The sequence below is a fragment of the Adiantum capillus-veneris genome, chromosome 20, assembly GCF_014529385.1.
Source record: "Adiantum capillus-veneris isolate H3 chromosome 20, ASM1452938v2, whole genome shotgun sequence".
NCBI lineage: Eukaryota > Viridiplantae > Streptophyta > Polypodiopsida > Polypodiales > Pteridaceae > Adiantum > Adiantum capillus-veneris.
The window spans coordinates 148847830-148875704 of NC_140950.1; the positions used below are offsets into that span (position 1 = coordinate 148847830).

The 27875-nt window shown below is 42.2% G+C and overlaps 1 protein-coding gene across 1 annotated transcript; it reads right to left on the minus strand.

Annotated features, from left to right (window-relative positions):
- On the minus strand, positions 1-27832 carry LOC147433385 (uncharacterized). Its single transcript, XM_086492974.1, has 2 exons — positions 27351-27832; positions 1-4488 (listed from the first exon to the last, which is right to left on the minus strand). The coding sequence occupies exons 1-2, from the start codon at positions 27766-27768 to the stop codon at positions 2030-2032; spliced, it is 2877 nt and encodes a 958-aa protein (XP_086349100.1). The 5' UTR covers positions 27769-27832; the 3' UTR covers positions 1-2029.
- Between the last annotated feature and the right edge of the window lie 43 nt (positions 27833-27875).

Genomic DNA, 27875 nt, shown 5'->3' on the forward strand with positions numbered 1-27875 from the left:
GTTCCATAGCTTGCAAGAAGTTGGGTATGCTAGAGTCTTTTCCATAGCTTGTGTGACGGTTGTGTATTAGTGTTGTGGGATGCAATAGAGGCAAAGGTGGATGTGAAGACAACTACATTAGCTTGTAATCATGGTGGGCTTGGTTGATAGGGGAAGTTGAGTATGAGGGAAGGGGTAGGGTCGAGGGAGGGGACGTTGACATTGAAATGGAAGATTGAGGAGGTAGATGAAGAGGTAGTTGTTGTAGATCTTGGCTTACGGTAGACTTGGTATTTTTGAGGGAGGACAGTGAACAATGGAAGAGGGTACATGGATAGAAAGAAGAGAGGAGAGAGGAATGTGACAGTGAGACGAAGGGTTTAGCAGGTAGATGAAGAGGCATATCCAGGAGTGTGTGAGAAAGAGAGGGAGGGTTTAGCAGGTAGATGGAGAGGGAGATGCAAAATTCTGTAAGAGTGAGAAGGAGGATTTAGCATTTAGATGAAGAGGGAGATGCAGCAGGTCCTGGCTATGGTGGGCATGGCTACTTAGAGGAAGGGGAGTGAGAGAGACAAAGAGGAGACATGGAGAGAGAGAAAGGGATTTTGGAGGCAAAAAATGATGTTTTGATATTAGAATAGGTTTGGGGTCACTTTTTGGGGGGAAATGACTACTTTTGAAAATTTTAATAAATTTCAAATTTCTAGGGTTTATTTTTGGCCGCGTTTTTTAAAAAACATGAAAGGTGGGGTTCTCTTTTTGTACAAGGGTCCCTCTCTCTCTTTATGACACCCCCTTTTCTCTAGGAGATGCTGAAAAGCTAGAGAGAGAAGGTAGCCTCTTAGTCACTTCTTACCCCATCTTTTCTAGGCTTGAAGGATAGAAAATGACCTACCAAAATAGCCCCCATCATTTCCTTTGTCTCCCTTAATCACAACATACTTCCTTAAAATTAGGGATTCTTAAAAGGCCCATGGAGAGTCCATATTTTTCCTAATGGAGATCGAGACGCCCACGACTGCAGAGGACTACACAACATCGACGGAGGCTATATCAAAGGATTCGGACCACTTTGGCCCGACATGCACGATGCCCGGTCAGACTGCTGTCCATGGAGGAGATTGATGTGATCCGCCAACGACCGATGGTGGATCTCCTGTGACTTGTGATTTAGCTACCCCCAACTAGCTGCTTAATTCACACCTACCAGTTTAAGAATCCATAGTACTTTTATTTTATTAGTTTATCATTTTGTCACTTCATTTTGTTACTCTGACTTTGTATCAGATTCACCACATTGTAACGCTCTGGTCTCATAGGTCATTTTGGCCTTTTGAAGACGTTAATATAACATTTCATTTCATTTCAATTCTCTCTTTGGAGATGGCTACAAACACACACACACACGCATGCACGCACGCGTGCGAGTGTGCGTGACGTGCTCGCACGAGTACGCACACACACACACACAAGAGATTCAATTTCAATTGATGATCATTGAGTTGAGAATTTGAGTTTGTCAATTACTTTCTTGAGAAGAGAGAGAGAGAGAGAGAGCATGAGGACCTTGAGAGCATTGCCTACTAACCCGCAATACACACATCCTGGAGGGGACTTTTGTCTCTCTCAGCATGATTACAACCGTCTCTCTCTCTCTCTCTCTCTCTCTCTCTCTCTCTCTCTCTCTTTGTGAAGATGGCTAAATCGTACATGATGATACTAAATTTACATTTATGTTTCCCCATTAGGCATAGAAGATTTATCTACTCGAAAGGAACCTTGGGCCGTCAACAATTTCTAGCACTTTAGTGTACAAGAATTTGAAAAAAAAACTTTTGCATTTTACCGGCAGACTTATTATAAGAGTTTCAATAGTATCTCCTTGTCTCAAAGTTACATAATTAGTTTTTTTTTTATATAGCAAAACTCACAATTGTGAGGGAATAGTTACATAATTAGTTTTATCTAATTAGAGGGTTTGCCCTTATGTTTTGATTGCGTATGGCGTAATGTATAATGACATTGGCTACAGAGTACACTATGTATGAACCTACGGCTCACGGCGAGTCACGGGTGATGCCTTTGTTGTTGCAACTTTTCTCTCTCTCTCTCTCTCTTCATATCTCTCCATCTGGATGGTCCATTTTAGGCGGCTGTCGATACTATCTAGTTGCTTTCTTAACATGTCTTTTAGGATGCGAAAAGCTTTCTTAACATGTTGTTGCAGCTTTCCACACGTACGGGTGCATGCCATGACAAAATGTGAGATGCGAGCTACGAGGAGCACATACACAAGAATACGAAACAAGATACGGACTGGCATCTTCACAAATACCAGAAAGGGGTCGGCAAATAAGATACGGACTCGTGAGAAGAGCTTGGTCCCGGCCAAGTTATCGACGCGTTGGAGGAACCAGAGGAAGAGAACCAGCAATAGGAGAGAGCCAAGCACAAAAGTGGTGCTTGCACGCATGACCAAAGGGAAGGGAAGGTCCGCTATGGCGGCGGACAAAAAAGAGGTGGTGACACATGCCACTGAGCCTGCCAATAAGATGCTTCCAACTACCACAGATTGGTGGGCATTGGCTTTAGCCTTGGCCAATTGACCACTCTGCAAGGGCATGGCAGCATTGGCACCAGCAAGAACCGTGCCAATGGCAAGGCAAAACCCCAGGATTGTGCTATACACAACAGCTTGAATAGGCCCTGCAGTTGGCGAGAGACTCAGTTCACCGTCACCCGCAAACCCCCGCGGCGGCTGTAGCCAGACTTGATACGCTAAGCCTGCGATGAGCACTGCCCCCACCAATAGAGTGTTTCCATAGTCCACATATACTTGCCTCTCCTCGTACATATGCCTCCTCACATCACCACGCGACTCCATTTGAGCAATCAAGCCTGGCTTCTCTCTGCTAAACCTAGTACACAGAGCAGAAAAAATGGAAACCCCATCCATTTGACCGTCGACCAAGATCATTTGATTACTTATGTACTTGTCAGCTCTCACCAGCTCTCCCAGCAACCTATCCGTCTTTCTTCCTTCCTTGGCGAAACGGAGCACATCTATCAGGACGGACCTGCTGCAGAATACTTGACGCTTCACTAGAGCTAACACCACGTCTTGCGTTGGAACCCGAGAGTAGCAGGGAACTTCCAGCTCCAAGTCATCCAGCTCAACTCGGAGCCTTCGCCAAGCCTGCATTTCCACTCCTCGTGGCTCGTCTTCTTCCTCGTCAAGCACATCGTCCTCCGCCTCCAGCTTTGGGGCTGTTTGTGCTAAGGCCAGTGCTGTGTCAAGTTCTCCTCTTGCGACAGCTACAATGACACTGTGCATGTGTTGAATGTAGTTCCCTTTCTCCCTCTCTCTCGTCATTTGTAGGTAGAGTGCCCTAGTTCTTGCAGATACCGCCTTCGACATCACCATAGGCGCTGTATTGCTGCTGTTCACTTGTGAGTCATTAATGTCAGGCTGAGGAGTTTGCGTTGTGGCTGATGAAGTGGATGCGATAGGACCATAAGCATCGGGTGGGCGACTTTGTGTTGATGTTGGTAAGGTCGAGGTGGTTAATGAATCTGCAGCATAACTTGATATAGGCAGCTGCATCAGATCACCATGGCCTGCAGCTTTTGCCCAATCTAGAGCTGTCATACCATTACTGTCTTGTGCATTTACAAAATCTACAACTGTCATACCGTCATTGCATGATTGGCGGGCAGACTCCAAAATAGCCCTGGCAGTCTCTACTTCAGAATATGCAACAGCGAGATGCAAAGCTGTAAACCCTTCAACACCCAAGGCTGGCAAGGGAAGATAGGAGGGAAGAAGCAGTGACACACGGCGGCCATTGAGTTCATTTTGGAACCATGAATCACCGCTGCCTGATCTGGAAGGTTGATATAGCGCACAATGGCGATAACGAAGCAAACTTCGTCTAACCCTACGGCTGACATCACACTTTCTACTGGACAAGAGCAACTGCACAACCTCTTTGTGTCCTCGTGCAGCTGCTAAATGAAGCGGAGTGACTCCATTATAGTCTACAGCATCAATGTGCTCCGGAGCAGACCTCATCACTAACATTCTGACAATGACGAGATGACCATTCTCACAAGCATAGTGTAGCGCTACACGGCCAAGTATTTCATCCCTTGAGTCCACGTGTATGCCTTCGATTTCCAACAGCCGACTGACCGTGCTCTCATGCCCGTTGCATGCTGCCAAATGCAAGGGAGTAAAGCCTAACTCCTGAGGAGCATTTGCACGGGATGGATCCGGGCAGAGGAGACGTGCAACACATTGTGTGTCTCCATGAATTGCTGCGAGGTGCACCATCAATGTCTTGACATCATCATGTTCATAAGCAGGACTGAAGAAACGATGAAGGCATTCTTCATGCTGAAAGCTACCGTCTCCGTCCAATTGAGACAGGCTGCAGTTTGTCATGAACTTCCAAACATGGTAAGCGTAATGCATGTCGAGATCAGGGCGAACAAAGTAAAATAAACCTCCTGAAATTCAAAACAAATTTGGTAGAAGGATGAGTTTAAGATTGAAGAAGAGCACAATAGCTACTCGATACTCAATGCCTATATGCTAGTAGACTAGTTCCTAGACCTAATAAAGAACTCCAATCCTCCAGATATGTTTTGAAACGTAGTAGACCTAGAACAGACTACTTGATGTCCTTTTCATTCCCGGTTGGCTTTCTTCCTGCAACAAGAGTAACCCAATGAATGTGTGGATGGCAGTCCCTTGGTTCCTCTTTTGCAAAAACTATTTACTTGTTATCGCAAAAAGGTTGTAAATTCATGCGCCACCATGCACTTCCATAAGGCACAGATCATCTCTGTCATTGACATACCCCATCCTTGATGTGGTGTAATCCCTGGATATGAAGGGTAGTAGCTCTTACCCATCTTAAACATCATCTTATGGATGGTAGCTGAGAAACTATTTCCAAATGGATGTTTTAAAAGATTTGCAAACCATTAGTGCACCAATCGAACGTATTTGTATGTGAGGCATGTCCTACTTTTGAGTCCATCCGCTCCAAAATGTGAGTATATCTCAACACTCCTTGACATGTCGTCAACAGAAACACCCTGTAAGATGCTCTTGTAATGTGGCTTATCTAAATCTTTCATCACATGACCAAAAACACCATGTGACCTATGCGTTTCCTTTGTTTTTTCTGCTCTACACATAACTATCACTCCTCCTAGTTTGTTTTTGTCCCAACCTAGACACTCATTAATTTATCTTCCTATTAACAATGACTATCGATGATAAGAGTCTTCTTAGAATCAGCTGGAAATGTAAGTGAAAAACAGATCCTCCTCTTTCAGCTACTAGGCAAGGGCTGAATACGGTTTCCTTTTCTAAGAATTCCTTCAGATTTAGAAGAAGAAATTTCATCCGCATTTGATCCACCTACAGATGTTATGACACTCAGCAAAAGCATTTTGTTTTTGGATATGTTTCGTACTTTTTAGAAAGCCCACACCTACAAGGTGTATTGTTTGTTATATTATGTCATATGTCACTTCATTTGTTCCTAATTTTGGTTGTAGGTTTGGAAGCTATACCAAAACCCCCCCATGATGCAGGATTTGAAATGCCTGCCTTGGAAATAGGCTCCACAGAACCCTACATGGATGGACTATTACACAACCCAAGGTGCCAGCGTGCCCCGGCCCCTCTTCCTCTCTTTATAATACCGTCAAAAAACTTCCCTTTCTCTTCTACACTTGGCCAAAACCTAGAATCTCTAAACTATCTAGTGCTATAATACTACATCAATATAGTCATTGGTCGTGTCAACATAAATTTTGCGCACATAAGGGGGCGAAAGGATTGCATGTCGAATGCTCATAAAAGTATATAAGATCATCTCCTGGGAAATTGTCAATCGGATCATACCTCTTCTCACATGAGGTGGATCTCCTCCGAACAAAAAGTGGTCATTTGAGGAAGAAACATTATGGAGGTAGACATTACCGTGTGAGAAGGTGTTGAGTGTTTGCAAGACTCTAATCAGTATTTGCATTTGTTAGGATGGATCTCGACAAAGCATATCTCGAATGGTCTCTCATATTCCTAAGCATTAAAAAGATGGCTTGGTCCTCAACTATTACTCTTTGTAAAAACCTTGTTGGTCACAACAAAACAAGGATTTCCTATGATGGTATTCCTTTTTGTTTTCTGCAAGTGAAAGTGCTTAGTAAGACATGGCTACCCCCTCTTGTTTGTCATAGTTGTAGATGGAGTGAATTGTTTTGTCAAATAAAAATAGGGAAAAGTAAGAAGAAAGTTATTTGGCTTACAAAAGCGACAGAACAGCTCTATTTGAACCAATTTTCTATTGACACAAATGATTTATTGAGTAATGATGAAGACACTCTGTGGGAATTCTGGCCTTCTTTGGCCACGTTCCTCGTTGCTTTTGGTTCCAATCCAAAACTTGAGTAAAGAAAGACTAAATCCCCTCCCTTAGTGTTCACTAACTTTAGGCTGCAAGCTTTTCAATGAATGGAATCCCTTCTGGTTACTTGGGATCACTATGGGATTTGGCCTCCGGCTTAAGGATAGATGGAATTGAGCAATCCAAAAAATCTAGTTCAAACTAAACAAATGGCAAGGATTCAAGGCTCCCATCTTATTCTTCTTGGCTTGTTGGAGAGAACCAAAGTCTATCCTCAAGGACATTATGATTATTTTTCTAGACTTATTTTAGTCGCATGTTCCCTCATCTCAAAAGATTCTAAAGTCAGTTTGCATTTTATTAAATTCTTTTAAAAAATGCGGGTTGGGAGTTATTAATACCTTTCAACCTGCAAATAAAATGGCCATCAAAACCGCAGTTAAATTTCTCTAGCAGTCACCTTGGTTCTACTTCTCAGGAATCTTTCTCCATTTGCTATCACACAGGCTAAAGATTGAAGAATCTCCCACATCTCACTAGTTTTTTCCACTCCTCATCCTTCATTGTCGTTGGGATCTGATCTTCTTCATTTGCCTCGGGCATCTTGGAATCAACACAGGCTTTTGTTCAACCCCAACTAGAACATCGATCATAGCTAGGCCCTCCTATCCAATGACTCCATCTGATCTTCTTCATTTGCCTTGGGCATCTTGGAATCAACACAGGCTTTTGTTCAACCCCAACTAGAACATCGATCATAGCTAGGCCCTCCTATCCAATGACTCCATCTATTGGCCATGGGTTCTAGGCAATGAACTCAATATGTATCACTTCCATGTGGCACTAATCCTACACAACAAGGAATGCGGTGTTGGAGTGACATGTGTTCATCACCTCTATGCAGCTAGATATCTAGGTTAGCTATGTCCCTCAAATTTAACCTATGAACTTGGGAATTCACATACGCCAAAGCAACTGCAATCTCCTTCCCTAGTCTCTTCCTTGGATGCCCAACTAGCCCCTTATGTATCGCTTATGTCTCTCAAATGCAATCTCCTTTTTGAGTCCCTTTAGTGGTTGTTAAATGTCCCTGTTAAGTCTTTATTTTGTGCAATTTTTTGAAAAGGGGGTTTACCCTTCCCACCCTTGACTTGCTATCCTCACCTGTAAGACATAGGGGACTGGAACATGCTAATCTCCACCCAACCATGCCCTATATAGACCCTTGGCCTGCTAAATATAGGGACCCCCTTGAGTGCATGTCCATCTTGGCCCTTGGCCGTGACTAGTCCTACCCTTGTCCTGACATTACTCCCTTGGAGAACGTTTTCATCCGCGAAAACACAAGTGATGGTATCTTCATAAATAATGTTTTCTACCGTAACATCCCTCATGGATCCAACGTTTCATTTGAGCGGAACTCGGTTCAGTAGGAGGGTCAATGAAACCAAGAGTAACATCTTGGTTTTCTACATTGTTGTCCATTTGTAACCATCTGATGGTACCGGTTTCTACTTAAACATAGTGTGTAGACTCCATTTACAACACTCATGAGCATGGTAAACGAGTTTATCACAACAAAGATGTACCAAAAAGAGTACCTCTTGTCACTTTCCATGAAAGTAACTTGCTGACATAACTCATCAGCCAAGTTTAAGTCCTTGACTTGTTCCCAAACTTCATCATCAGTAAACAACCCCACCATCACTAGTGTTCAAGGTTGAGAACTTGATTTATACATGGAGAGACTATACCTAGTCGCAAACATGCTTTAACTTATGGTAAGCAAACTCCAAGTAGAGCAATAAATGCTTATTGATTGGATCGCCTGGTGCTAATGTACGCACTTTGCATATCCTTCAACACAAGATTACTCTTTATAATCTGCCTATCCCCTTGGATATCTGACAGTACTGAAATGTGTTTTTCCCACGGTTGACAGCCAAACTTTCTAGATGGCTGGTAAACGTGATAACAATATCATACCACATTGCTGAAGAATCAACAATGGAATGAAGAACCCTCGTGGTTAACTTGAAAAATCTACAAGCATCCAAACCGAGCCATGACCTCTATTGGTGATTGGTAGACCTAAAAAGTAATCTCATAGAGATATTGCACTTAAAGTGCAAAATGCTTCATAAGCAACAACTTGAGGAATATGCATGCCGTTCCAAATCAGCCTTTGCTAAACACTAGGGCCCATAACACCTATTGTGCATGCATTTAGCAAAAAACAGATCCGAACCTGTATATCCCTGATTATCCTTGCCAATACGTATGGAAAATATGATGTGCATAGCACACAGTAAAGAGAAAGGTAAGTAGTTCCAAACAGAAACTAGATACTGTCAGTGGTAATCAATTTCAAGCCTTGCTGAAATGGTTGAACCATAATAGAAGGTGAAACAATGATCACTTCTAGGTACAAACAATGAAACTTTTTCATTAAAAACTTAGAGCCTTGCTATATGTATAAACAACCATCTGTAATGTTGTTTAGCAATACTTGTAGGTGAACAAGTCATTCTACGTATCCGACAATTTCTGGCCACTGAAATTGCTCCTGATACGTCGTGCTAAAAATGGTCGAGAATACAGATTCGACCAGCACATAGGGACTTTTTCGTGACACATATTGGAAATAGTGGCGTCAGTGTCAGTCCAGAGACTCATATTCTCCACATGTGGAATATGTGTCATGTGAGGATGTGTAAAAAAGAACATCCTTTAAGTACAAGATGTACTTCTGTGTGGAGGTAACTCTAAACACTCTGTGACAAGAGTGAGAGGGACCCTCATTCATTGCTCCCCACTGGCTAAACCGAACTCCTTGAGTTCCTAGACCATGTTGTATCCCATGTGACAACATGTGCCAAATTGAACCCTACAAGTAGGCTCGTAACAGCATAAGGCAGAAAGAGAGATTGGACACTTCGCCCAAAATACTTTGTGCCGACATGCCCTTGGCATGGCTCTATAACATTCAAGCGTACTTATACGTCTTGAAAAACCAATCAAATCATACTAAAAATGGAATAACACCAAATCAATAGATGCATACCTAGAGATTTGAATGTAATGTTCACTTACCCATATTCAAATGGAGAGGAGCACGTCCCCTACCTGAAAAAACAAACAACATTGCACTGGAAACCCTGGGTGTTGCCTTTGCAATCCAAGCCCTTGGATTAGCATCTATGTAGTCAAACCCCTTGATAAGACTCTTTGTAGAAACTGCTCAACTAGCAAATAACGGTAACCAACATAGTCAATCGTGTATAGTGTCTTAAAATCTAATATCTAACCAACCCAAATGATTTTGTCATATTAAATTGATCACTTAATGTGGGAGAATAAACGGGAACAAGTGTTAAGATATAGATATGTGCTTATAGATCTATCTCAACATGGGGCCAATAGTAAAGGGGCCCAAATGGGAGATGGTCTATCAAGAGCAAGGCTAACCAATGGAGCATAAGACCTTAGGGTTAGCTTCGTTGATGACCTCCAATAATGTGTGTAAAAGTACTTTGACCTTAGGTAAGCTAGGGCTGAGCTTGAGGTGGGAACCCGGCCCAAGCTCGAGGTGTTTGTTCTGCTTAAGGTGCTTGTCGTGCTTGAGGTGTTTTTCCTGCTTGAGGTGCTTGACTTACTCCATGCTTGAGGTGCTTGACTTTCTGCTTGATTAAGGTGCTTGAGGTGCCTTGACATGCTTGCCTAAGATGCTTGTGGGAATACCCCCTAGTCCAAGTGCTTTGTCATGCTTGATGACTAAGGTGCTTGAGCTCCTAAAGTCAACATCATCCCTACAAGAGGGGGGGGCGAGCCCTTTTCCTAGGGATTAGAGAGAGAACACACACTCACACTCACACTCACACTCACACTCACAAGGGAAGCCCCAGATTGAAGAGGCAGCAAGGACACATGTCAGGTCTCTATCCATGTTACCTTCATGTGTTGCTTGAAGCCTATTGGTTAGGCTTCAAAGGGGTCCAATGATAAATTGCTATCCTTGTTGCTTGTAATGGCTTCTGCTTTTGATTGGCTAGGCCTGGAGGGGTCCAATGAGCTTCAAGCATGAGCTACAAGGGGGAGTCGACCCAAGCAAGCTAGGGGGGTGCTTAGGGGGTATACTCACCCACACACACTCACAAGCACTCTCATTGTGTGCTATGAAAAGTGGAAGAGCTCCCTCTCCAAGCAAGTAAAGGTTGAGAGCCTACACCAACACTCTTGGCTATGAGTGCAAATCCAACCAAGAGCCATGCTTCAATGCTTAAGCTTGCCATCTCCTTCTTCTTCATTACTATGCTATTATGTATGCTAGCAACAAGAGTATGATAAGTGAGGAACTAATTCTTTATCCTACGAAATGTTTCTTCTTCCCCTTCCCTACCCTCATTCCCTTCTAGCTCTCTGCACCTTCAAAGGTGTTTGAGGTCTTGGGACTGAGGCTTGGGATAGTTAAAGCTTTCTTCTAGTTTATGTTATGTTGGTGATGCATGAAGCTTTCCATCTTCATTGCTTCACCTAGGTCACAAGGAACACAAATAATGTATTGTAACAAGTCTCTCTTTATGGGAGAAATGATAATACAAATGCCTATTGGAGGGGGGACTGGCTCCACATAAATCCGGTCCTCAACTGTTGTCATGTTCTCTAAATTCTCTCTCTTGCAAAAGTATTGTCCATTCCAAGTTAACTAATTGCTATAATTATGTTGCTATCTTCAATTATGTCTATCCGCTATGCTCACAAAATCATTTCTTGAAAGTAATCTCATTAAATTCTGCTACTCTCAAATTGAATAGGCAAATTCCATTACATTGGTATCAGAGCATTTGGTTTCTCGTTTCTTGCTGAAGAAGAGAGGTCCTTAAGTAGCCTATAAATGGTTGATGTTGTTAATTATAATAGAGTAAGTGGAACTGGGATCTAATATCGGTTTTGTTAAGCCCACTATGTGGGGGATGGTGCACACCTTGAGAGCTTTGGACTTAATAATGGAGTCTTTTTAGACTTGCCTACGGCTTTACCATTATTGAGCCATAAGAAGTCCGAAAGGAGCTAGCCCTTGGCAACTCTGCTATGTTAGACCTACTCCTCTACTCTCTATAATTAACCTTTTTGAGCCGTGGGTGTAGATACTTAAGAGCCGATTGTCAAAGGCTAAGAGGAGTGGCAACTAAGGTTTTGTATTGCCAAAGCATACACTAAGTATAAACATAAATTTTGTTAACATGGCTGACAATAATCAAGAGAGTAGAATGAACATTGATAGCTTTGATTTTGCACATGAAGGTGCTAATGTTGATTCTCCCATGTTTGTGAATTATCTCGTCACTAGGTTGCAACAAGCTATGGGAAACGCTGTTTTGCAAGCCGAAGTTACTCAAAAACTTCGTGCTTATGGAATTTCCCTTCCTCTCCCAGAGGAGAGAGAGCTTAGGAGGCCTCTTGAAGAGACCCCCAAAAGAAGACTCTCTCCCATTCGAGAGGAGGAATCCAAAGAGAAAGAAAGCAATGACAGTCTAAGTTCTTCTAAAGATGTGGCTCCACGAAGACGGCGGTCTAGACGATCGCCTACTCCTCCCAAGAGGAAAAGAGAAACCTATATTCCTTCTCCTCATCACTCTGAAAGGCAAGAGAGGAAACAAAGGAAAAAAAGGGCTAGGAAGAGGTCACCCTCTTCTCATTCTTCTTCACCTTCCTCCTCTTCCGATGAAAGTTATGGCTATTCTCCTAGAGAATACAAGAGGGGAGGACATCGCAAATCATTTCTTGCATGGCGAAGGTCACAAAAGCTAAAGAAGTTCAAGGAGAGAGGAAAGAGTATCTCTTTTCTCACCTACGATGGCACCTTTGGTGCTACCGACAAAGTGTTGGCCTTCATCCAACAATTTGATGCGGCCTTTGGGGACGAGGGCTTCACAGAGTCCTCCAAGCTACGCCATGTAGCTATGCACTTCCAAAAATCAGCTCGTCAATGGTGGGCTAGCCTTCGTGGCAATGGAGAAGCCCCAAAGACATGGAAAACTCTACGAGTTTCCATCATGAAGCAATTTCTTCCAAGTGATACTAAAGATAAAGTTCTTACCGAATGGAGCGGCTTGAAGCTTCTCTCTCATGAGTCTATCAACAAGTATGTAGACAAGTTTTGGGATTTACATCTCAAAGCTACTGTCTTTCAAAAGATAGACTTTTCCGAACAAAGACAGCAATTCTGTGCGGGATTACATGAAGAGATGGCCGAATACATCAACTCTCAACGGCCCGGTACTATTACCGAAGTAATCCACCACACCATGGTTGCTTCACACATCAATTTCCATCAAGGGGCTAGACGTAATGTCAAGCCCATGGAAAACAAAGATAAAAATGATGCAAAGGGGAAATCCAATGCTCAAAATAATTCCCAAGGCACTTCCAACAACAATGTTAACCCTCATGGCTCACGGACACCCCATCACCTACGACGGACGTGTATTATGTATTCGGTAGAGTTAGGTACCGGGCTTGTCGGACCAATAGGGAAAGGGTAGGAGTGATCGCCGATGAGAGGCGCACTTTAACTGGGACATTCAAGGGATTAGTTGGCTAAGCATGGGCGCCCAAGTGTGAATGGGGTGAGCTCCTATAAAAGCCAACTAAACCTAATTTTTACTCATTCTCTCATTTGTGCAATAGAAGAGTGCTCTTGCTCCATCTCCATCTTCTTCTTCTTCACCTCCTTGTGTGTGTGTGTGTGAGAGAGAGAGAGAGAGAGGGAGAGTGTGTGTGCGATCGAGCATTACGAAGGCACGACGGCGGCGAAGCGGTTGAGCGCGGCATGACTGCAGCTTCTTCTTCATCGCGGCGAGCAATCCACCACGAAGGCGAGCGTAGAGCGGTGAGTGACACACCCTTTGCTCTCTTGAGCTTGCTAGTTTAGGCTTGTTGTGTGCTTGGAGCCGTTTGTGGCTCGCACACGGTGTATTGGCAAGTCCCTTGCTTCGACAGTGCGGCAAGGAGCGCACAAACAACAACAACAACAACAACAATCGGTCCAAGGAGAAGGGAGTTTACAAAGGTAAAAAAAAACTCTCTCCTGAAGAGCTTGAAGCTTTTCGCAAGGACCATAAATGTTTCAAGTGTGGGGAGCAAGGACATGGCTATCGTTCTTGCCCCAAGAAGAATACTCACAATGAGACTCCTAGGGCTTCCACCATCGAAGCTCCAAAAGAGGATGCTCATTGCAAAGGATCATCACTCTCCTATGCTTGGGCAAAGGTAAGAGAGCATGATGCCTTCATCTTGTTTGACCCTGGCTCTACTCTCAACTTCATATCAATAGAGTTGGCCACCAAGTTGGGCATTCAAGCTTTTGAGATGGGAGATATAGTAACAGCTGATGCAGCTTTCAAGGGACAACAAGCCTCCGTTACTCCCTTGATTGGGAAGTTGAGGCTTCATGTCCAAAGCTATGTCGACAAAGAAGACTTCTTCATCTCTCCTCTCCAACATCAGGATGTTATCCTAGGGGCACCATGGTTTGATCGCATGGCTGCCAACATGAAGTTCCCTGAAAGGAGAATTTACTTCACCTACAGGGGAAAGAACATGTATATAGATGCTAGTGAGCGTGGTCGCACTATTCCACTTGTAAATCCTCTTTCTTTTGATAAATCAATGAAGAGCTCAGTTTTTGCGTACATGATTTATGTCAAAGAGTCTCTAAAAGCTAATAATGTTTCATCAAATGAAAATGATAGGAATCAAGAAGAGTTAGACTTTTCTACTTTTCTAAAGGGATTCCAAGATGTGTCACAAGAAGCTCACCGCCTAACAAACCTCCTTATCGAGTCTCACAAGCTCAACAAGAGGAGATTATGAGGCAAGTACAGGAATTGGTAGACAAAGGGATGGTGAGGCATAGTTCCTCTCCCTTTTGTTCTCCAGTCCTTTTAGTGCAAAAGAAAGATGGTACATACCGTATGTGTGTGGACTATCGAGCACTAAACCATATCACTATCAAAAACAGATTTCTCGTACTTCGGGTAGAAGATCTGTTTGATAAGCTACAAGGCTCTACCTACTTCAGTAGGATTGACCTTAAGAGTGGCTATCATCAAATAAGGATAGTGGATGAAGATATCCTAAAGACCGCGTTTCGCACAACATTTGGTCTTTATGAATATCTAGTCATGCCTTTTGGCTTGACTAATGCACCAGCTACTTTCAATCGTCTCATGGAGAAAATTTTTAGACCATATCGTGAATTCACTGGAGTGTTCTTTGATGATATCATCATCTACTCCAAGTCTTTGGAGGAACATAAGCAACATCTCCAAGTGATTTTTCAAGCCTTGAGGGAGAACAAACTTTTTCTCAACCAAAAGAAAAGTGAATTCTTCCTTCAAGAGATTCAATATCTAGGTCATATTATCTCTCACGATGGTATTCGTATGGATCCATCAAAGTTAGAGGTAATAAAATCATGGCCTAACCTAAGGAATCTACATGAGCTAAGAAGATTTATTGGTATGTGTGCATACTATAGACGCTTCATAGCAAAATTCTCTCAAGTAGCAGGACCACTACACGACTTAACAAAGAAGAACGTTAAGTTTGTATGGACTGCTAAGGAGCAAAATGCTTTTGAAAAACTCAAAGAGAAGCTTACTTCCCAACCAGTCCTCGTGCTTCCGGATCTCTCAAAGCCATTTGAGGTCCAATGTGATGTGTGTGGTGATTGCCTTGGAGCGGTTTTGCTTCAAGAAGGTCATGCCATAGCATATGAGAGCCGAAGGCTCAATAGTGATGAACGAGTCTTGGGCATTTATGAGAAAGAGCTTTTAGCTGTTCTACATGCCCTAGACACATGGAAGCACTACCTATTGGGGACTCCATTTATCCTACGAACCGACCACCAAAGTCTCAAGTATTTCATGACGCAAACCAAGCTTTCCAACAAACAAATGAGGTGGGCAAATTTTCTTTCGCAATTTAATTTCCATATTGCTCACATAGCTAGTAAGCACAATCAAGTTGCCGATGCACTTTCACGATGACCAAAAGTTAATGCGGTGTCTATATCTACTCACAATGATCTATCCTCTATGATAGATGAGTATGCTACTGACCCTGACTTTAGAGACATAATGTCAGCCCTTGCTTTGGGGAAGAAAGAGGAACCATTCACCTTGCAGGATGGTTATCTTCTCCATGGAAATAGGCTATGTATTACCCATTCCCTTCGTGAGAAGGTTATGTATGAATCCCATGCTCCTCCATATGCAGGGCATAGAGGTATTCAACCTACTCTCCAAGGAGTAGAGACGTATTTCTATTGGCCTACCCTGAAAGTGGACATACAAGAGTATGTTTCAAAATGTGTAGTATGCCAAAAGACCAAGTATGATAGAGGGAAGCAACCTGGATTACTCCAGTCATTGCCTATTCCAAATTCACCATGGGAGAGTATATCCATGGATTTCATCTTTGGATTACCCAAGTCTATCCATGGGAATACAGGAATATGGACAATAGTCGACAGGTTTAGCAAGCAAGCACATTTTATTCCTGTCAAAAAGACTATTAAGGCACATCAAATGGCAACTCTCTTCATATCTCAGATTTTCAAGCACCATGGATTACCCACATCCATCGTGTCAGATAGAGATCCTAGAATGACCAGTAATTTTTGGAAAGGTCTCTTTGAAAATCTAGGAACAAGATTGAATTTCTCTTCGGCCTATCACCCACAAACGGATGGCCAAAGTGAGATAGCCAATCTTACGATACTCGGTCTACTCAAGACTTATGTTGCCAAAGTAGATCAACGCTCACAATGGGAAAAGTATTTACCTCTAGTAGAGTATGCTTACAATAATACTGTCCATACTTCTACCGGGAAAGCACCTTTCGAGATCATAGAGGGAAGACCTAAAAGTCCCTTGCTACTCAAAGTACATGGGAAGATCTTCGCCGCCGATGAATATAGCCGTGACCTACAAGAATCTTTTCAAAAGATTAGGGAGGCTATAGGCATCTCTCAACAAAGGCAAAAAGCTACTGCTGATAAGCACAGAAGAGCCTTAATGTTCAACGAAAATGATTGGGTCTTAATCAAGTTTCCTAAGGCTCGATTAAGGCAAACGACGAGCAAAAATCCTACGGGCCATCAAAAGTATTATGCTAAACTAGCAAAAAGATACTATGGTCCTTTCCAAATCTTGAAGCCTATCAATGAGACGGCTTATCAACTCAAGTTGCCCAACCATTGGCTTATACACAATGCCTTTCATGTAAGCCTACTTAAGCCCTACAAAGGAGAGCCACCAATTGAACCAATTATTGAAGACCCTCCTGAATTAAATTGAAGACCAAGAAGAGGTGCTACAACCCGAAGCTGTCCTTCGGCATGAAGACAAGGTACTACGACATAGTAAGATAATCCGACGGTATCTTATTAAGTTCAAAAATTATCCTTTTGAAGATGCTAAATGGATGCAAGGAGTACAACTTAAGGATAGTATGAACCTTGTCAATGCTTACAATGCTACATTAGAGTAAGCAAATGTACAACTCTCTTTTAAATGACTCATGTTTTTGTCTTATAAGACTAATCCTCTTTTTAATTGTGCACAAATTTAAATAGTATGCATGCTTAGAATCATGTTTGTGATGACGACGTCTCTCAAACACCAAGTACAATTTGTCACTCTACTTTGGGAGAATGAAATGGACTAAAGAGCAAACATGCTTACCGCAGCTATGTCTCCCAAGCACCAAATGGATTAGTCATCCATCTTGGAAAGATGTCGTAGGGTAAAAAAGGGATCCTCTACCCGCTAAGTACGATTGACTAATGACTAAGCCTTTATCTCTTCTACCTCATAGTCGAGGACGACTATGATTTCAAAAGAGAGGTAATGTCATAAAATCTAATATCTAACCAACCCAAATGATTTTCTCATATTAAATTGATCACTTAATGTGGGAGAATAAACGAGAACAAGTGTTAAGATATAGATATGTGCTTATAGCTCTATCTAAACACGGGGCCAATAGTAAAGGGGCCCAAATGGGAGATGGTCTATCAAGAGCAAGGCTAACCAATGGAGCATAAGACCTTAGGGTTAGCTTCATTGAAGACCTCCAATAATGTGTGTAAAAGTCCTTTGACCTTAGGTAAGCTAGGGCTGAGCTTGAGGTGGGAACCCGGCCCAAGCTCGAGGTGTTTGTCCTGCTTAAGGTGCTTGTCGTGCTTGAGGTGTTTTTCCTACTTGAGGTGCTTGATTAAGGTGCTTGAGGTGCCTTGACATGCTTGCCTGAGATACTTGTGGGAATACCCGCTAGTCCAAGTGCTTTGTCATGCTTGATGACTAAGGTGCTTGAGATCCTAAAGTCAAAAGCATCCCTACAAGAGGGGGGGGGCAAGCCCTTTTCCTAGGGATTAGAGAGAGAACACACACTCACACTCACAAGGGAAGCCCCAGCTTGAAGAGGCAGCAAGGACACATGTCAGGTCTCTACCCATGTTACCTTCATGTGTTGCTTGAAGCCTATTGGCTAGGCTTCAAAGGGGTCCAATGATAAATTGCTATCCTTGTTGCTTGTAATGGCTTCTGCTTGTAATTGGCTAGGCCTAGAGGGGTCCAATGAGCTTCAAGCATGAGCTACAAGGGGGGGTCGACCCAAGCAAGCTAGGGGGGTGCTTAGGGGGTATACTCACCCACACACACTCACAAGCACTCTCATTGTGTGCTATGCAAAGTGGAAGAGCTCCCTCTCCAAGCAAGTAAAGTTTGAGAGCCTACACCAACACTCTTGGCTATGGAGTGCAAATCCAACCAAGAGCCATGCTTCAATGCTTAAGCTTGCCATCTCCTTGTTCTTCATTACTATGCTATTATGTATGCTAGCAACAAGAGTATGATAAGTGTGGAACTAATTCTTTCTCCTACAAAATGTTTCTTCTTCCTCTTCCCTACCCTCATTCCCTGCTAGCTCTCTCCACCTTCGAAGGTGTTTGAGGTCTTGGGACTGAGGCTTGGGATAGTTAAAGCTTTCTTCTAGTTTATGTTATGTTGGTAATGCATGAAGCTTTCCATCTTCATTGATTCACCTAGGTCACAAGGAACACAAAGAATGTATTGTAACAAGTCTCTCTTTATGGGAGAAATGATAATACAAATGCCTATTGGAGGGGGGACCGGCTCCACATAAATCCGGTCCTCAACTGTTGTCATGTTCTCTAAATTCTCTCTCTTGCAAAAGTATTGTCCATGCCAAGTTAACTATAAATTGCTATAATTATGTTGCTATCTTCAATTATGTCTACCCGCTATGCTCACAAAATCATTTCTTGAAAGTACTCTCATTAAATTCCGCTACTCTCAAATTGAATAGGCAAATTCCATTACATACAGATTGATTGGAATCAACTTGAAAAGTGTGCTCGTCTTTAACCGCATGGTAGATTGTGGAATTATTTAATTCCTTGAAAGTATAACTGGGAGAAATCAACTGTGATCCTCAATGAAAATCAAACTGTGATCCTTAATGCCTATAAGGTGATGTAGCAATCACCCGCCGGGTCTTACCCCAAAATAGTATGTCCATAGACACTCCGTAGTGCTATAGAGAGATCAGGAGACCCACACAAGTGAACTGCCGAGCTCTTATGGACAGCCATGCTGTCACAACTGATTGCTGCATGTATCCTTTCTTGTAGAGATCAGCTGCTGTGAGTTGAAGATTATCAAAAACTCAACTTGTGTGTCGCACTGAAAACATGTAGTGTAAAAATGACACCTTAAACATCCGTAATGACAAGACTCTTGCTTGTTCACTAACATCGATCGATGTGTACTTCCTTGGGTAGATCTTGAAAACAATCATCCAAAGAATGCCAGTAGTTGGGTCTTACCCTTGGCCTGACAACGGCTCTTAGCCTGTTTGGCTCATAGCCCTTATGCAAAATAGTGTTCAATCGAACCTATGAAGACTAATTTGAGTAGCATCTTAGCCACGTGCTAGCTGTGAGTTAGAGCACCTTGGCTCAAGCTGACTCACGAGCAAAACATGTATCAAAAGATTCTTAGAAGATTTTTATTTTTTTCCTTAGAGAGAGAGAGATAGAGAACGAAAAGAAGAGCATGCTGGGCTTAGGAACTTTCCTTAAGTTTTTAGAGTGTGTGCCCAATCTATGTGCTCTTACCCATCTATGCCTGACTTGCAGCTTATCGTATAAGCATTCCCCAGTTTTCCGGTATGACTCTCTCATCGAGAGAGGTAATAGAAAAACACAAAACTCATTCCGATCCACCTACCTTGTAGGGGTCGTGATTGTATGAGGACGACGTAGCATTGGCACTTTGCCCATGAAATAAGTCCTAGATTTAGGTTTCCTTTCGTGTTGTTGTGTGTTAATAACAACCAACAATCATGTTAAACAATCCATCACTGATTCTGTCCTTGACATATTTGCGAGTGTGATAGCAGAAGTGTAATCTCTGAAGCGGTGGAATTGATGCCACATGGTTAGCATGCATTGCATACGGATTGTTAATTTCCAGTTCCACGAATTCGGGCTTCATATAAAATTTCCAAAGCAGTTTGCTTTGCACAATGAAAGTAATTGCCAAGTAAAGTGTAAACAAGAAAAACTTAAACTTGGCTAACCCAGTAGTTGTTGTAACGCGTTGGCCTGATATTCAGTGGAAGAAAAATCGCTTAAAAATGGTGCATAGCCATACCTGCTGCACGAGTGGGGTCTGTCGTATGTACAGATACGACCCTTGTATAATATAAGCCTGTCTGTTTCTCATGAAATAACTTGTTGGCATATTGTCAAGTCCTTCCCAAGTTTGTATGCTCATAGCATAGGCCAAACATGGAAGTCTTGTCTTTGCATGATACTTTTTAGTAGACCCACTTTGGATGCTACCGTGCCCTAGAGCTAAAGATATTCTTGCTCATAGACAAATGTCCTAGTAAAAGAAAGTCGACCTTGTCGAGCAGTCACAAATAATTGACCTTGTCGAATTGTACAATGTATTGAAAAGCAAAAAATAAAAATTCCTTGCAAAATATGTACCTCGTACTGGAGGGGCTTGATGAGGGAGACGAAGCTGTGCTCCAGTGATGTCTAGACGAAGCCGTGCTCTAGTGATGTCTAGAAAACAAGCCCTAACTATTTGCTTGACAGCTTCTGGAAATGGTCGTTAATGGTTGGTCCTGGCGAGCACCTTTGATAATTTGTTGTATTGGCCACAGTGCCTGCGTTTTCGAGCATCCTTGAACCTCGAACCATGTTCAATCAAGCCTTGCTCGAATACTGAAGATTAGATCATTTCCTTGCCAATACCTTCATACCGAACACCAATATGATGATACTGTCGATCTTCTATGAATAGCAATTGAAGCCTTGAACGATTCTCCTGTAGAGGATCATGAACTCATGTAATAAATTGTACTGATGAAGCCATATTATGAATGCTTTAGCCCTTTTTAGGACTCTGAAAGCAATCTCCTTGGGTAATCTTCTTAGTATCAACAACATGCATGCTTTGTCTTTGCAAATCACTCAGTTTGCAAAGATTTGGAAATGTTCGGCTGACCGTGCATTATTCCCGACCACCACCATGCTATGCATGGGTTCTGCATAAGTTTCATACTTTGTGTTGATCTCGTAAATTGAAATATTTGCTAAAAATATTTTCTTGCTTCAAGTATCTCCCTCCTTGAGAGCTCGACTACACATGGTGATACTTTTTGAACACGGCTGCAAGCCATTGTTACCGCAAACGAAGCCGAAACCTAGGCCATGCCGTTCCATGGTCTCATAGTAATGTATGATATTGTGGTGGATGTCTGCAATTCCTGAAATTGGAGCGGTTTGTTCAAATTCTGCACTGCAACACATGTTGTTACTTGTTGTCACTCCAGCTCCATAGTCGAGGATAGGAGGAAAATACCTCTGTATCCACAAGGTGAGAAAGACCCCTTAGCCAAGAAATTTTATGGGTCTAAGCATATCGGGCTCTTCCTTGTGTAAAACCAAAAGCTCGAACGAGCTATGGCGCAGCAAACAGTGGCGCGCCAGGCAAATTGCATCGCGCGAGAGAGAGAGATCGATTGCAAATCTTTCCATGGTGCAGAACCGAAACCTCCCCAGCAGGTCTGCGTGATCCCATCAAGACTGAACTCGTTCAATTTGCTGTTGGCCGACTTTTCCTCCCCCCTCGATGCTAGGGTCATTGCACGCGGGCCTTCCCCGTCCTCCTTCTTTGCCACCTGTCAATAACTACTGCCCACGGCCTTGCTTCCTTGGTGCATGAGCATGCAAAAGTGGTTGGCTCCACACCCCCCTTGCCCCCCTCTGATACCAATGTAAGACATAGGGGAGTGGAACATGCTAATCTCCACCCAGCCATGCCCCATATAGACCCTTGGCCTGCTAAATATAGGGACCCCCTTGACTGCATGTCCATCCTGGCTCTTGGTCGTGACTGGTCCTACCCTTGTCCTGACATCACTTCTGCATGTCATTCGCAACCAAAGTTGGTCCCTTATTTTGATAGGCAATAGTGGAACTTCGAGTTCCTAGCACTATGGCCATGGGCCTCCTTCACAAAAGAAACAACATGCCTCTGGCTGGTTCTCCAGAGAGCATCGTCTATAGGGAAACATTACATGGAGGCTGCCCTTGGTGTAGGATGTGTTCCAAATGTCATAAGATAGTAGAAGATCTAGCTCATTCATTTCTTAGTTGTTCATTTGCGCTCTTTTTTGGGCTCCTATGTTGTCTGTCATTTTTCGTCACTCGGAAACATAATTGGGAGGAGATAGGCTTGATATTATTTCTATGGTCTAGGACTATATCCTTGCCAAGTTTATGTGGTCTATTTGGAGGTAAATAAAAGGTTTCTTCTATGAGGAGGCTTACGGAGTCTGAAAACAAAAGGTTTTGTTTGATAATATAAACATGCTAATTGAGAAGCTAGCTTGTGCTCACCACCACATATATCAGAGGAAGAAGCAAATGATGCATACGGTTAAGAGGCTCTCCCACCCAGCATCACGACAACCTGCAATACTAGGGATGAAGTGGATCGAGCAAGACATCTTTGAGGACTTGGAACATTTTAAAGGAAGAATGGGAGCAAGACAAAAAGCTACTGACCAAAATCCAAGTTGCAACAATTGATGACCTTCCCTAATTGAGTTGTTTTTATCTTTGTGTATTGGATCGCTTTTTCATTTTCCCTTACTTGGGCATTTTTTATGATCCCCATATTTACTTGATATAAAATTGCACATGTTCTATAACATCATTGAAAAAAACAAGATTGCAAGCCATTTGAGTCTCTATTACCTGTATCCCCTTTACTTCCTATGATCAAATATATTTTGTCATCCTCCTTACGTGAGAGATATCAGTTTACACATGGACCATTGGTCATCCCCCAATATTCCAAGTTTAATTTATTGTCCATATTGGCACAATGGATGCGAGCACAAATTTTGTACATCCATACGCACACAAACACAGACAAATGCATGAACACACACACACACACACACATATGCACAAACATTAAAAGGTATAATGGCTTCCAGTTGGCCTTACTTCACCCCCTACAAATGAAAACATATGCATACACAGATATTTGGGATGTTGCAATGGCTTCTTCATAGATGCAAACTGACTAGGACCTACATATATGTGCATCAATCATTTTGGGTCCTAATGTTCGCAATGGCTAGGTCCCTATATATCCATTATGCCTCCCAATGTTGCTCGTAAGCCATACACTCAAACAAATGCACACATAAATTACACCACATACACATGCACACGTGCACACACACCACACCACGTGTGTGTGCACACGTGCACACACACCATCTTGTCCGATCTAATCATTTGATTAAAATAGCCTAATTTTTCATCTCTCTCTATCTCTGGCTAAAATTATCTACTATACTGGTTACTAGGAGTGGGTAAGCCTCCATGAATGGAATATTATTATCATACACTGATGCCATCCCCTCCCATGCTCCTAATGAAAAGATGAATTATGACTTTCCATGGAGCCTTTTAACCTCTTCCTTACACAGGACCATACCACACCCCATCACCCCCTTCTATGTGCGTGTCAACTCATACTAGAAGCAACCATAAATCTCCCAATGCAGCTCTACATAAGGGTGGTTATGTGGCAAAATAACTTAGCATTAGACAAATCTCCCATTGGCCCCTAATAATGAAGATGACCATCATTTGGACTCACAAATTGGCCTATATGCAAGTTGATTTTCTCTCACTTGTCCAAGATGGGCACACGATCATTTTTCACAGATCAAACTAGAATTTGGTAGATTTTGTAGAGCTAGATTTGACTCTTCAAGAACTTTCTCTTTATATATACTATGCCAAGAGATTTCTCATGATCTAGAAAAGTCAATTATGTGATGCAACAACTTTGTCATGTCAATATAATCTTTTTCTTGGGAGCCCATAAGTTGAGCAAACTAGCTTCAGACTAGTTGGAGTTTAAAAATCTACAATCATTTGAATATCTCTTCCATTGACATGTCCCTTCACATGATTTTGTCAAAGATTTCATGTACTTCATTGAGTTGCCTACTCCTATTGGAGGCATTCATCCAAAGTACTTCTCTCAGCTACATATTAGAGATATGTGTCCAAATGAGCTTTCATATAGTAGAGGACATCATGTGCCTTATCACCCCCCCTCCCCTTTCTTCAAACCTTTTCACCATGCAATCTCCTTGAGATTCCATCAAATGAAACCCAAAACCAAATTGGTAGCACCTATTTTTCTTGTTTTGAGCATCTTCAAAACTAGCCACATGGCTGACACCAATTTTTTGGAAGATTGATGTTCACATTTTTTTTGTTAAAGTGCTGACAAGTCAACTTTTTGAGTCGAACAACACTAGAGCATGAGACGGGGCCACATGCAACCATCCTTTGCCTTGATACCGCCAAGGGCGCTTAGCGAGGGTTGAACCCACCACATAGGTGATGCAAGTCCAACACTCTTCCAACTAAGCTAGCCCCCTTGGGTATTGTTCACATGATTTTGATCAAACACCCATGTGTTTGACCAACAAAGCTGATCTATGCAAAGTTTCCTACCAAGTATACTAAGTAATCTTGAGAAACTAAAATTCCAAGACTATAGATCTTTCTAGATTACGTTTTGGAAAAATCACTCGTTTTCATCATCCACCTTTAATTTCTTTAGCTACTTCAATTGCACTAAATGCATGTTATATTGATAGAAGGTAGTCTTCATAGTCATTCTCGTGATAAAGAAATTCAAGGAAATGAGTTTCTAAGGTGCAATTTCTAACATATTTTTTTGCTAGAACAAGGATAGATTGAAGTGGACATGGCGGAGGAGAGTGAGAGTCTCACTATATCTAGATTCTCTATATTGCTTGTGTCAAGGTTACCATTAAGTAGAGTGGTTATTGCTTACAGACATGGCGTGCCTCTCATTAATTTGGACAACCACATCGTAACTACTAATGAGTGAAGCCATCAGGTTTTTTCACTTGGGGTGTAGTGCCATGGATTGTGCACCTCCCTAGAGCACACTTAATCTATGAGTGTATTCATAGTGACCTAGTCTTCATGCATAGGCTGACACCACCATATGGATACTACCAAGGCACTTTGAGAATGATACTTTACAATGTTAGACAAGAGATTCCACGATCTAGAGATGAGGAATCTTTGAGGAGAGAGAGAGAGAGAGAGAGAGAGAGAGAGAGAGAGAGAGAGAGATTTTCCATGGTATCACCTTATTCTTGTGAGCAATAGAAAGATAATTGTCTACAGTTTATGAGGAAACTGTGAGACAAGCTCTAAGATTTCTGATGAGATAATGATATTGAGTTTATATAATTGCAAAGAAAGAGAGAGAGAGAGAGAGAGAGAGAGAGAGAGAGAGAGAGAGAGAGAGAGCCTTAGTATTAAATAGCGTAGTCATTGCTTATTACCGTGGCCTACCGCTCATACTATTTGGAGACATGGATCCTTACCTTTGTGTGGAGCAATAAGGTTTTAACCCTTGGGGTGCAATGTTATGTCTACCTAGAGCACACCTATTCTACGAAGGTATTTATATTGACCTAGTGTTATGTGTATGCTGACACCATATGGAGATACATAGACACTTTAACTTTATGTTGCAAATTGCTAGATAGGAGGATTCTCAATCTAAAGATGAGATGATATCCAATATCACATTAAACAATGTTTAGTGTGCTTCATGTTCACATTGGCTTGATGCATCCCATTTAGCTCCAAAATAGATCCTCTTGGACATATATTGTTCACTATCTTAGGAGTATGGCATATAACTATGGGCTCCTCTAGGCAGCTATAAGAACTCTGGGCATGTTTTTATAGATTTCTAGACCAGAGGATTCTAGATCTAGAGACGATGTGTTTTTTAGGATAGCCAATATCAGATTATAGATTGTTTGGAAGGCGCCTTGCCTTCACATTGTCTATGTAAATAGTCACCTTCATAAAAAATTTTGATCGGTATTTCAATAGAGATTATCCACTCTCTCAAGTGTAGATGTAATACAGATCTTCTTGGCTTCTCTAGATAGCTAAGAAGAAACAACATGATTTTGACGAACATTGCTTCAATCAACCACTAGCGATATAGTCTCTGGGGGTCAAAGAGACTCACAGTAAGATCCACCTCGGTGGTTCTTACTTCACTCACCATATGAGCCACCTTAATGGCTTTTCTTGTTGCTTAAGCCAACCCTTTGTTGGAAGTTGCATATCATGCAAACACACATTACACTCACAGACAAAAACACACACACGCTCTCTCTCTCTCTCTCTCTCTCTCTCTCTCTCTCTCTCTCTCTCTCTCTCTCTCTATCTATGTGTGTGTGTGTGTGTGTGTCTCTGTGCGACTTGAGCCAAAGCAAGAAGCCCCGGAGGAGCTCACACATAGAGGACAAAGCCCCAAATGTCTCTTTTACTACTACCACGTAGGCATGCCATTTAAAAGAGCCACTAGAAGTTGTAATCCCCTCTATATATTGCATGAATGGTTGTAATCCCCTCTATATATTGCATAAATGGTTATAGAAGAGGTTTGCATTCGTATGAACCAATTTTTAGCCAATCCATTGCATTTCTCTATTGCATGAATGGTTATACAATGCGTTTGCATTTGGATCGACCAATTCAGCCCAATTCATTGCCTAGCGGTCATTTATACAATGTCTCTACCCTAGCATAAGATCAGTGTGCAAGAGGATCCGCAAAAGCATAACCTAAAAAGCACCTGTGACTTTATGGTGTGAAAGCAAATTATGGTTATATGGGTTGTCTTCCTTATCCATTAGGAACAGTTATCACACAGCTAGAAGGAAAGAAATGGGATGGCCGTTTTGAAGGGCAATGCATGAGCTCATTTTGATCTTCCCCAAAACTTAATAGTATCGACTTTGTGGAAGGTTTTGAAGGAAAGAAATGGGATGGTTTTGAAGGCCAATGCACTTCATTTTGATCTTCCCTAGAGTACTGCAGAGCGTATGTAATCCATAGAAGTTTTTTCTTGAGTAACCATCACCACCCCACTTCCAAGCTGGGAGGAGAAAGAGGCAAGGAGTTGAAGTAAAAGTCAAATTTGGACGCACTGGCCACATCGATCCGCTTTCAAATAACATTACCGGCTAAGGTCACTTATATAACCTGAAGGATAGAGTTTGTCAGACATTGAAACGAGTAAATGATGCAAAATTGAGCACATGACAAGCTATGTATCTAGCAGACATTCGGGTCCCGATTTAACGTGCAATTTGTGAGACATGTCAAGGTACAAAGACAATTGCTAATTACCATAGGAAAGCTAGGTAGAGAGAGTAATTAATATTGGTTTCCAAAGTTACCTTTTTGAACAAGAGCATCTAGACAAGCTTGAACAAGTGAATGGTGGCCTCGTCGGGCCGATACATACGCTGCGAACAACCAAGGATTTTGGCCCGTAGGAAGCTCCTGATTTTGAATGTGAGTCGAGTACCAAGCACTGATGAAAGACTGGATGAGTCCCAGATGTCCGACTTTGGCTGCAGCGATCACAGTTGGCTCGAATAACAAAAACCTTGCAGCATCGTTCACTGACTGTACAGGGACAAAGACAGTGGAATAATCTACATCTTTAGGGTACCTAGGGACTACGTCAATATATTGCCACTCATCAACACTTATATCATGGGTGCATAGCAAAAAGGCGTGAACTTCTTCATACCACCATGGATAGTCTGTGTACAAAATATCCATGAATTCACTACGGAAAACATCTCCCATGATGATTATATAATGCTAGTTTGAGCACGTTAGGGTTGCACACGAGTATATATCATGGTTTCCTGAACATGACGCTCTTGTATATATTACTTGAGTCCTCCGCCTGC

Coding starts and splice junctions, on each gene's coding strand:
- LOC147433385 (XM_086492974.1), bottom strand. CDS start 27,768: ATGGGAGATGTTTTCCGTAGTGAATTCATGGATATTTTGTACACAGAC. Junction 4,489..27,350: donor AGATGCTCTTGTTCAAAAAG/GTAACTTTGGAA, acceptor TTTGAATTTCAG/GAGGTTTATTTTACTTTGTT.